Below are 12,790 nucleotides of genomic sequence, written 5' to 3' on the forward strand. Positions count from 1 at the left end.
CGAAGCGGAGAGAAATAGAAAAAAAAGTAAACAAGTTAAGAATTCATCCAATTTAAAGCATTTCCACTCATTTGATGAGGGTGCCGCTTAAGAAATGATTTTCTGATATATAATTCTTTAAATTATTAGGCCGATAAGAACAAAATTAATTTAAGATTTTGTGTAATACACCAAAACTTGCCACTTAGTACAGGAAAATTTCGAGGTCGATCGTCCTCTGTCGCTCCATTCTCAAGATATTGAACTGTTTTTCATTATTTTTCTAGACACATTTTTAGATTATTATAGTGTGGCATTATATTTACTGAAATTTGTTGTCAAAAACATGTTTTTTAAAGAATATGGACAAAAACATTGTTTGTTTGTTGTACGGCGAATTGCAGGACGTTGTACGGCGAATTGCAAAATAACAACTTTTGTGTGTACGGCGTCTTGCAATATATCATATTTTTAAGAGGAAATTAATCACTGTTTAGATAAAATCAAGTGACGATATTTTGTTGATATCAAAGCTTTACAGGCTTATAAATATACAAAATGTCTAACTTATCAAATATTATTAAATACATGCCGTTAATTCAGTTCAGAAGGCCTCTGTTGCGTACCGCTTTTCGATTTTGTACAAAAAGGTTTTTTCAACCATATTATCCTAAATACATTTATATATCGTTATACTACTAGCGACTGTTGTCTTTTTGTTTTAGTGTAAATTCAATAAAATAAACCGTCCATTCATCGTTTGTTGGTGCTAGCTTTAAAAAAACAGTGGAGATGTGGTATGATAGCAAATAAGATAACTATCCATCAGGATAAAATAAAGTATATGCTATCGTACGGCCTTCAACAACGAAAACTCCTACGAAAACTCGTACCTTATATAGCTGAGACTACTATAACAGTTATAGTAGTCTCAGATTGTAGTCTCAGCTTGTAGTCGGCTATAAAAAGCACTGACAGAAAAATGTGGAAGGACTCAACAAGAAAACTAACGGCATTACTTATATACAGTGTAACACTGAAACAATTTATGAAAACAACAAATAAGATAGAGATGAAGCAACGAAAATCACCGAACCACAGGATCGAAAATTCGGACAGACAAAATTAAGAAAATACTTTGTTTTCATCGAAAGTAAGAAGAAAAAAAATCGTGAATTACATTTCGAATTAATTTTCTTGTCTGTTTCTTTTTTAAAATATATAATTTGTATACATCTTAAATGCTGTGAAGCAAATGGTATTTCTATCTAATGCATTTTATCTAATGCATAATTAGATAGGGGAGGGGGGGGGGGGGTCCGTTAACATGTTAACAACACCTCGATTTTGGCAAAAACTGTTAACAACAAATTTTAAATGCTGATATCATAAGAGTTAACAGCAACTTTAATTCACTTTTTCCAAACGAACTCAAAAGCAATGAAAAGGGAAAGTGCATATATTTTCAATGTATACAAAAGTTTTAAAACCACTGTACAAAGTCGCAGAAATGCCAAGCTCCATAAGGAATCTTATATAAAGCTGACTAATTTTCAGAAGACACACGCAAGTACCATATTTTTTTATTGACACATGGACAGACAATTGAACGGATGGAAAAACAGACGGAGTGATTGACTCCAAGAAAAAGGACTATGTCATGAATAATCGAAAATGCTTCAAAAAGCAAAAGGGAGGCTTCTTCTGGTTATGTATATTGTTGAGTAAATGTTTTATGTCAATCAGTCGTAGCAACTTGGGTTATCGTCATGACGTAGGAAAGTAAAACACACAGAATGAGTGAATACTATAGGGCGGGGCTCTTATAAATTATGGTTACATCTCAGTCAGGGTTTTTCATACGACTCATTGCTTACATGATTTTATTAAAAGGAATTACATCTCCAAGTCCTAATTAAGAACTGTGAGCTGAAATAAAAATCTCCATCTTTACATTTCTGAAGTCTTAGACTAGCAATTTGACATCAATTTGAGAACCAAGTCCTCATTTTTCGGCCTCTTCTACCAGGCCACACTGTTCAGTTATTTTACGAATTGCAAATTGAAAAGGTACTTTATTTTTCACAATTCCGTCCAGGTACTCTGGGTCAATATAACTTATCTAACATTTCATATACATCTCAATTATTTTCATCATAGGACTGACCAGGGTTTCAGCTGGATAAGAAGTGGCCTTTCCTTTAACGTTTTGGATACATTACAAATAGAAGCCAGATATAACTACATTGGTTAGACGTATAAAGAGGGGCATGAGAAATCCCTAAACATGTTTAACACTGCCGCATTTGTTGCACCTGCATGTCCGTAACCTTTGCTACATTTGTATATAGTCTTGTATTTATTTCATTTTTTAAATTTTGGTTCATTTATATGTTTCAAGAACAAACATTGAACTTCTACCCCCTTTTTGTAGTTAAATGATTGCCCACTTAGGAGACAGCTTCAGGTATATCAATACACAAGTACAAGTTTAGTTTCGCATTATAGCCATGGTGAATTTTCTAAATATGAAAGTTTTTGTACAATTGAATTGATTTTGGATATTTGGATAATAGTATATCCTTCCTAGTGGGTTTATAAGTACATTTAGATTGTTTTTAGCATGTTTTATAAGCCATTTTTCAGTTTGAACGTCCATACGTTCCTATCCGTACCGCCATAGATTTAAGAAATTTTGTATTGTTTTTCAACAAAGATTTGACGCTCGATCTTTTCAATTCAATTTTATGGAAAAAACAGCAGAAATGCATATGATTTTTTTTTTACCTTTTGATAGATATATGTCTATGGTTTCAGGAAAGGTATCACTCTTATTGATTGAAATTTTCCTTCGGACCAAATTTTTGAGATCTTTGTGACATGTTCAACCCCCTATTTTGCAATATTTGGTATCAAATAAATGCTGGTTGTTGCCATGGTTACACAAAAAAAAAAGATTATATTTCACCATTATTACTATTGGAAATCAAATTTATGGACGATTCTCTTTCCATAAATATACACATGCATAACTCAAATAGTAAGCCTTATTTATTAGGAAGGAAGGGAAAGAGGGTGTTTAAAAATTATGGGTGTTAATTCTAAGTTTTTTGTCCTATCTGTGAATTAACACCACACCCTAGTGCATAATTTTCTCGTTGCGTTGGGTTGTTTCTTCTATATATTTGGTCGGGCTTCTGTTTATCTGACATTTTCCTCATTTCCATTCTCAATTTTATCAAGGATTTACTATACTCAAAAATATTTTTTAAAGATATGTACAGTTACATATATGCTGTTTGTCACTCCTTTGTGAAAGCAACAGAGATGGACAGCAAATTTTAATGTGATTCTTGTAAATAACAGTTAACAAATAAACAGTTAACAACATTGCAAATTTTAACAAAACAGATTACAAACAGTGGGTTAAAAACAGTTAACAGTTTTTAAAAATTTTCAGTGAAATAACAATTTAAAACAAATTAAAACCTTGAAAAGGACAAAAACAGTTGAACATAAAAGGGTACCCCACCCCACTTAAATATTTGAACTTAATACTTCATTTTCTTTGAAAGGACGGTAAATAACTATTCTATAATTAGCAAGTTGCCATACAGTTGAAAACAAGTTGCCATACAGTAAATTTGTCAACACGAGCAAGTTGCCGTACACTAGACTTTATTTCTTATGGTCTATATTCTTTAAAATACATCTTTTTGACAACAAATTTCAGTAAATATGATGCCACACTATAATAATCTAAAAACGTGTTTGGAAAAATAATGAAAAACAGTTCAATATCTTCAGAATGGGGCGACAGAGGACGATCGACCTCGAAATTTTCCGGTACTAAGTGGCAAGTTTTGGAGTATTACACAAAATCTTGTATTAATTTTGTACTTATCGGCTTAATAATTTAAAGAATTATATATCAGAAAATCAATTCTTAAGCGGCATCCTCATCAAATGAGTAGAAATGCTTTAAATTGGATGAATTCTTAACTTGTTTACTTTTTTTTCTATTTCTCTCCGCTTCGTTAGTACCCAATTTCCGGTGGCGATGATACACAGTGATATTGCAAAAAACATACTAACGGTTAACTTATGTATCCATCACGACAAAAGTTATTGAAAAATTCCATTAAAATGAAAAGCTGAATTTTAACAACTACTACATACAGTTCAAACATTTCAATGCTCGTTTTAGTAATTTTAAAAATGAAAACTATGTCAGCTTTGTATATCGAATTCTGATGTCAAATCTCCTTCATTATTTCTTGGTACTTGTTTGTGGACAACCTATCGAGTAGACCCTCGCTTAAAGTCAAAGCATTGTGTTAATTCTCATTGTCTATAAAGTAGGTATTTAGGTGCAATTTCTCAACAGGTACATTAGAAGATACATGATAGACTGTCAATATTTTTCGGCGGTCGTAAACAATTGAAAATACACATTGTCTGGTATTCAAAGAATTAATAGCATGTGCAAAAGATTCATTAACAAACACAATAAAATAATTCAATCTGTACTTTAAAAAACGTAGGTTTAGTGATACTTGCTGTTAAAACATGTATCACGATGTTTAACGTCCAGTGGCAAATTAATTGATTTTCAGGACGAGTTAAGTAGTTATAGATATAGATCCTGCTTGTAAAGCCTTTAAAAAAATTACGACCAAAAAATAGGAATTTCACAATCATGAAAGGCACTGTTGGAAAATTATGATAAGGTGGTAAGGAGAAGTAGGGGGTAAAATATTATAAAGACATTGTCTATGTCACCCCAAAGCTCATTCAGATGAAAACATTAATTAAGCTTTGCAAAAGAACATCAAGGGAGTAAGATTCTGTGAAATCTTTAAAATTCAATTCAATTCAATTCAAATCTTTATTGCCATAAACTACATATTTATAGTATGTGACACAAAATAACAAAATTTAAAAAAAAATAACAACAAGTTATTTTTTATATACACAATAAAAGTAAATATTTCAAGAGTCCCCTGTCCTGAGTTCAATAGACTGTTTTAAAAAGGATCCTAGTTTTGTAAAGCAGTATTAGTGTAGTTGCGAATACGGAAGTTGGACAAAAGAAGAGCACATAGACGGATGGACTGACGTTCAGACTCACCCGTTACTATATAATGCCCCGCTTTAGATAGAGCTTCAAAATGAGAGGGGAATAAATCTCCTAAAAATGCAATCCATATGCAATAATGGATGATTTAAAGATAACACCTTGGTCAAATATAAAAAAAAACACAACTATTCACTAAACATTGCACGGAAACTCTAAAGATTGAGGATAATAGTCCTCACTTTGAAAATACTATCAGTTGCTTGATTAACTTCAAAATTTCTTATGATGCCTCCAAAATCCTACCAGTAAAGAATTCTATCAAAAAGAAATAGTAGAGTTTGCAGCATTGTGATGTAAACTAATTATCTATAATTTCGGGTTTTGCCTCATTATAATTAAGATGAAAATAGATCATAAAATGATTTTAAAAGTCGGTCAATTGAGTAAAGGTATGCCATTAAATGCTCTTTGTGTCGGTTCGTAGAGATATAATCATTTAATTTGATTGGTTGAATTCTGAGTCTGAGTACCATTAAAACTTTTATGACTGCAAAACCGCATCACTCTTATTTCCGAACGGAAAGGAAATAAGCGAAGCAGTAATATATAAATGTTCTAAAAATGCTAGCCGGTAACTTCGTTCGTCCCATTAGACTTTTTATTCAAAATTACGATAACGACATGAACTGGTAAACCGGACGAACGAAATTTCCGAAACGTCAGGCAAGATGTTCACGTTCATGCTTCATTTTCAACAGCCGCATTTTATAGTTTGTTTATAAACCTGCAGTTTATTCGGAATCGTGGGTGGGTGCTTGTAAACTCTCACTTTAACATAAACATGTACATGTTTAAAAATGTGTTTGAAAAATACAAATTATGTAGCGTTTAATTCTTTGAAATAGGTGGGTGGTCAAATCGAAAAAGGAAAATTTCCACACCAAAACTGCGGTTATGCAGTGGCTCCAGCGAAAATTTGCACTAAGTTTGTTTTTTTATGAAAGTTTATGTAATATTTTAATTCTTCATGCCACAAGGAAAACAATATAAGATCACACGTATTAACAAATAATTCCACCTACGCTTTTAAATGTTTATATAATTTGATATTTATCTGTTTGCCAAGAGGATATTCCGAGACAAAAAAAAAAACGTAACCACTGGTTGCACCGTTCAAAAATGTAAATCATAAATAAATAGAAACGTTTAAATTATATATATCTTTTCATTTGATAAAAAGAAAAAAAACTGTCCTTGTGTTGAACTTTAGTCGCATACTAAGTCTCCATCTTTTCTAAACGCATCCATTGTCTCGTGGTTCAATCTCCGGCGTAATCAAATACGAAACTGATAGTTGCAGACGACATTTAGGAGTATGAGCAAACTTGTGGTTGCGGATAACATACATGTACAGAAGCATGATGAAAATCCAAAACCAGTTAAATCACGGTATATTCCAATCTTATTAACATAAGGTTGTCCTTAATATGTTGATATATTTGCCACTGGCCGTTAAGCTTTATCAAAAATCTTACTGTCCTCCTTATTCATGATTGACCAGAACTATTGTACTTGATATGGTTATCTTTCTAACAACATCTTTCGTAGTTGGTTTGTTTTAATTTTTAAAAAAAACAATTTGGAATAGGAATTTCGGCTGTTTCAAACTGTTTTTATGATTTTAAGTAAATTAAATAGTCAAAATTAATAACGATTTTCAGACAGAAAACAGTGTCAGTTGGATATATATTTGATGTTTATTTGGGTTTTTTTTTCTTTGAATGTGTTAACAAGAAATGTAAATCTGTGAAATATTGATTTCCTTTCAAAAATCATGAATTTATTTATTTATTTAAAATTCTTTTTGCTGGAATTCTAGCTGATTATTATGTTCCAGTATGACTTTTTCCAGACGGAAGATGACTTATGTTCGGTTCTGTTCTTATTTTTCTGGTATAAACTTTATTAGATTTTATTTATTTATGTGTTTTTGTTCTCTGTATTTATTAGTTTTATTTCATATTGTTTTATTTTTTTAACTTTAAGTGTTTCGTGTTGTCTCGGTTGTTTTCTAATGAATGTACCTGCTTATTGTTTTCCGAAGATCACTAGATTTTTCAGGGTTTTTCTTTTCAACAGATTACCTTAGTTCTGGTTATGCGTTATAAAACATATATGTGACTTTGATCAGCCCATTTCTTAACTGCATCGTCATTCCCGAACTTTATGAGTTTAAAATGGTCGTCTGATGTGGAAAATTCGAAAATTATACAAAGCCGCAATGTATTAAATATTTAAGATACTATCTAATTGAATATCGTTTTTGGGTCCTGTTTCAAAGTGTGACATGGTTTATTGTGGTCTTTGGATGTTTTTTCTCACTGTTTTAGTATAATAACACACTGGATCGTTAACACTATAATATGATCATTTAATCAAGTAATTAAACACAAATCTTAGCTTCATTTTACGTGTAAATGGTTGTATAAAAAAATACATTTTGAGACATTCCTTCGTTCTCAAATTCGCGATAATTGAACTTTTATAGTTGATTTCAACCGCATAAAATTTTAAATATTGTCACTTTATTTGGTTTACTATTTAATTATCTTGAAACATATTTAAATATTTAAGATGTTTGTTGCTTTGCATGCACGAAAAACTTTTATTTTCAAATGATTTTTACAATTTTGATAGAATTTGAAACGTTTATACTTTTTCAAAATATTTTTATGTGGGAATTAAATTCAAGATTTAAATGTCGGTTCGGAATAATTAGTTTTTCATGGGAATCAGTTTAAATTATGTTATTTACAAGTTTTAAAATTTGTTAACAAAACAACCCAACGAAAGTTTTGGGTACATCTGAATGTGACAACAACCCAACAACGGTCTTCAGTTATATACTGTATTATCAGTAAACCTCTTATTAATAATTGCTCAGGATCTAGATGATTTGTAATTGAATTGAAGGATTTTTTTTATCCTGTTTTTAAATAAATCAGACTACAAAATGAGTCCAAAAAAGGAATACCTCGCCTGATATTGAAGAAACCAAGTGTTAAACAGAACACAATTGATTAATATATGTTCGTACATGTAAAATTGCCCATAGCTTGTCTTTCAAAATGCATTGCGTTGCATTATTTGTTGTGTCTGTGCTTTTATGATGGCTTTTTGGCGCCGTATTTTCCTCAAATCAGTCTGTTGTTCCCAGTATTTAATTTAACTGTTCTTACAATTTCAGATTTGGAAATATCTAAATAAAACTAAGACGTAATAAAATTGAAAACAAAGGTTTGAACTCATAAATTGAACGAGCACCTAAATATGCGGGTTTTTTTTCAAAAGTATTTAACAGTACAGAAAGTTTAAGACTAAACTTATCAGTTCCACTTCAGAATTAAGCCTCTAAAACTAAATTATTTTCTCATAAGTGTGATAAATATCGAGTACTACAGATTGCATTACAATTCGATTCTTAAATGTCTTACCAAGGTTGGTGTAAATTAGTTTATATGACGAGTGATTTTGATCCTTATCAACTGTGAAATTGCGAACACAGCCAAGATAGCTTGTCGATAATTAACAGTTCTGATATAAATGTGTGTGTTCCGAGACCTGCAGTAACCGCAAACCGAATAATGGCAAAATACACGTCAACTGTAAACAAAGAAATTTGTTGCATTTCGGAACTCTAAATGCAATGTTTACACACACTGGCTTGTTAGTGGTCACTTTTGTTAAGTTATTTGCAGGGGTTGAATTTAGATTCATGAATTATCAAATTGATTCCACAAATTCCCAAAATAGTCAGGCCCGAGAACACAGTTATTTCGTAGTGCATTTCTTTTAGACAATGAATTCAATCAAAAAAATAGCACCTGCTCTTTCTCAAAAAGATTTTTACAGTGTAGTGTACTACCAGTGAGACAAATAATATCAAAATTATAGAAACTTCCACCTGGTCCAGCTCTAACTCAAAATATTGACAATTCTGTGTTTAATTATATAATATAAGGGGGTGTATAATTCAGTTTGACAGCTTCAGACGTGATAAAATTTAACCTTTTTTACCTGGGCCAAATCACTACTAAACATAAAGATTCAGCACCCAATTTTTTTAACATGTAATTAAACCCCCCTACTTATATTTCATGCATTTAATATCAAGAAATAAATTGGGAAAGTGTATCAAATAAAACATGCAAGTTATACACTGTTTACACAAGGGACTATATTCGTTAATTCACGCGACCCCGAATATGATTTCGTTGACAAGCTATATACATTTACAAATATTTTCCAAGGCACCTACTGTAGGAAAAAAAAATATATCACTGAATATAAATTGGTCATAACGCGCCAAATCGGGAAAATATAAGTATAAAAATAGACGATTCTAAAGCCGTATTTAAAATCAAAGTGTCGTCGACGGACCGATGACACAGTGGTTATTAAGTAAAGATAAACAAAAACAGATTAATATTAAACGGTTTATTGATAATAAAAAAAAATCTATCTTAAAATACTGTCAAAATCTAGCATTAGAAATGATTGTTTTAACATTATTTATAAATGTTTATTAAAATTATATCATTATATAAGCAAACAAAAAAACAACTTGATACCTCAGTATGAATGTGTTGATGGATAAATAAAGATCATTAATATGCAGTAGAACCCCTAGTGTTGAACCTGGGAACAGTATACCTAACATGTTCCTGGTTTAACTTAATAATTTGTTTACAGTCCAGTTGCAAATATTTCATAAAAAGACCAACTAGTGTTTTTATTCCTATTATCAATTAAATATATTTCCAACAAGAATTCCAAGCATGACAGTGAAAATAACCCCTTTTACACCCATTTTATTATCATAAGTTTGACATATTAATGAACAACGAGTGAAATAGGTATTCTTAAATAAGTATTTATGTCAGAAACATGAATAATATTTCATCCAATGTGTTATACACATTTCAAACTCAATATTTTAACTATTTTGCGAAACTATTTTACTTTTACAGATATTTGTTTCCATGTACTTTTAGTAGATTTGTACACTATTCTAATAAACGTTTTTATTTCTTCTTTTTAATATTTGACTATTTTGATTTCCCAAAAACATTATTTTTAAGATCTCAGCTTTGTTTAAAAATGTTTGAAGAGAGGACGTTTTCCAGGTATATGAAAAGATATTATTGAGTGAACCATTCCCGAAAGTTTTATAAACTTATTATCAATTTCAGTGAGATTTCATTTTAGCATATAATTTTTATTTTTGAGTAGAGATATATTGTTAAAAACCGTGAAGTTGATACATTATGCTGTCAAATCTGACATGTTTTAATATAACTCTTTAAGAAAAGCTGTTTCCATTTTAATTATCTTCACTTGCAATATAAGTTAGAAAATATTACAGAAATGCTCATTTTTAACGTTGTGCATGCATGTGTAGGAAAACACGCTCATTAGCATGATACATGTACAAGTAACGTCATTAGATACATGTATATACCATTCGAAGTACCAATTATATGATAATCGTCAATAGAAACTATCATTTAGATCTGACCGATTCTTGAATTATACTTGTTGAAAACTATTCCGCCCAGTTGTCGATACTTCACATATTTTCTCTTTAAAGGTGAAGTTGTGGTCTTAAACGTTTTCCAAGTTTCTGTTGATTAAATATATAACTTATATATTTTAAATAAATTCCAGCATGTATCTAAAAAATCGTTCAAGAAGCAACTGCTTTGCGCATTAGTTAACTAAATGGAAGGATAAAAAACATGAGTATTGACAACTTTTCCAAATTTTCACTGTTTTACCCAGTTCACTTTGAGATATGCGTGCTTAGTGACAAATTAATTAAACCTATAAGTGTGATACTTCTTTAAAAAAAAATAGAATTAAGTAGATACTAAATAGTTATGCAATCATTATAATAATAACTTATGTTGGACTTTAAGTTGCTATTTGTTATATTGATTGACCATAGATGCTTTATTTTTTGTTAATAAATCTTTGACATTGTTCAAAACAAAACGATATAATTTATTTAGAACTTTAAAAAAACAACCGATTGGTGTTACAATGCAGAAATAACAAATATATACTAAAACAATTAAAACAATTACACATTTAAACAAGAAAAAACAGAAAACGATCTCTGACATTTATGCAATAATCAATTACTATTAACATATAAAAGTTTTAGCAGCTTATACGGCGACCTTTCATTTTTGTGAGGGCAACATAGGTTTTGATTTAAAATAAATTATCTAATTCTAAATTTTATATAGATAATCAGAACGGAAGTAAAAAATAAGTTTAAAAAAATAGTTTTGACAACTATTGAAAATTAATCAAAGATATAAAAGGGAAAACGGTTTCATTATGATTCAAGTTGGCAAATATTATTTGTCAAAATCAAAAAACATTCCCTACAAAAAAATTGAATAGTCGAAAACTTATAAACATAATTTGTTATAGTTAAAATATGTATTTAATTTTTTCATATATACTGTCATTTTTATTACATGTTTCAACACGTTATTAGGGCAGTCGGCAGTCCTTTAGTTATGGATCCCAACAGTATTTGTAGAAAGAGCAGACGATTAGCAGGAAAACAGCGGGAAATTTGCCGGAAGGAGATAGAAATTGTAGAGGAAGTAGCTAACGGTGCCAAAATAGCCTTGGCAGAATGCCAGTATCAGTTTAGACATAGAAAATGGAACTGTACAACGGCTAAAAGGTCTCTAGATAGAGTTATTCGACAAGGTAAGCAAACATGAACTAAGATTTCAGAAAAGATATTTAAGAATGCATAATCTTTTAGCATAAATGCAAAACTCTACTTCAGAAAACCTGTTTGACTAAATTAAAAACTTTACTTGAGAGAAAATAAGCATTTTTAATTTTGTTTTAAGAAACATGCATAATACATATAGGAATAAGAAGATCTGGTTTGAGTGTCAATGAGACAACTCTCTATAACATTTTCTACAGAACATTTTCACAAAACTTGCTATTAAAAAGACAGAAGTGAGATTACATTGTCCTTCTTGATGAGGATAAGCATTCATAAATTAAGGCGGATTTAAATCGTAGGGAGAAAGACATACACACGTATAGGACGCAGAATGAAAGGAATAAGCAAATTTAAACTGTTAATAAAACGTGAAGCGCGCACAGACATTTTATAAGGAAAAGAACTAAATATCTTATTGATAATGATGTAATAAGACTAAAAACTTGTTAAAAAGAAATCAGCCGGTAATGCCTTAAAGTTCAGCAGTTAATGCCTTAGAGGTCAATCGGCACAAATCTCCTGAATACAAAATGAACAAAATTCTTCCTAATGCCAAAGATTTTGGTCAGATTAAATTCTACCTAATACCAAAGAGGCTAAACCCTCCCAAACGCATGTGATGAGAATGCCGATTGTTTATAATACACAAAGATTATGCCAGAGTAGTTAAAGCACACAATCTTTATAAAGGGCGAACAGAATCAAATCTTTCTGTAAGATAAACCTTTTTTAATACTACACCCTTATTGATGTATACAGTGATTTTATTATTGAAATTAAAGAAATAAACAGACACACATCTTCTTTATAACATAGTGGTTAAATGGCACTCATATTTATAAAACCAAATCTCCATAATGCCAAAGTTGTGAAATGGCGGATTTTTTTCATTATACCAAAGCCTTCAATGT

General features: G+C 30.5%; 1 protein-coding gene and 1 long non-coding RNA gene across 8 annotated transcripts in view; one reads left to right on the plus strand and one right to left on the minus strand.

Moving 5' to 3' along the window:
- LOC139502590 (protein Wnt-6-like) overlaps nucleotides 1-12,790 on the plus strand; it is a 466,832-nt gene that overhangs the window by 58,297 nt on the left and 395,745 nt on the right. For all 7 annotated transcript variants that reach the window (XM_071292123.1, XM_071292118.1, XM_071292122.1 and 4 more), the window contains exon 3: nucleotides 11,628-11,848. In XM_071292123.1, coding sequence (XP_071148224.1) covers nucleotides 11,628-11,848 — 221 coding nt within the window. The remainder of the gene's footprint in view (nucleotides 1-11,627; nucleotides 11,849-12,790) is intronic.
- The window catches only part of LOC139502601 (uncharacterized), a 47,126-nt gene that overhangs the window by 31,355 nt on the left and 2,981 nt on the right, over nucleotides 1-12,790 (minus strand). The gene's annotated exons all lie outside the window — the stretch shown is intronic.

Source organism: Mytilus edulis, chromosome 14 (assembly GCF_963676685.1).
Source record: "Mytilus edulis chromosome 14, xbMytEdul2.2, whole genome shotgun sequence".
NCBI classification, from domain to species: domain Eukaryota; kingdom Metazoa; phylum Mollusca; class Bivalvia; order Mytilida; family Mytilidae; genus Mytilus; species Mytilus edulis.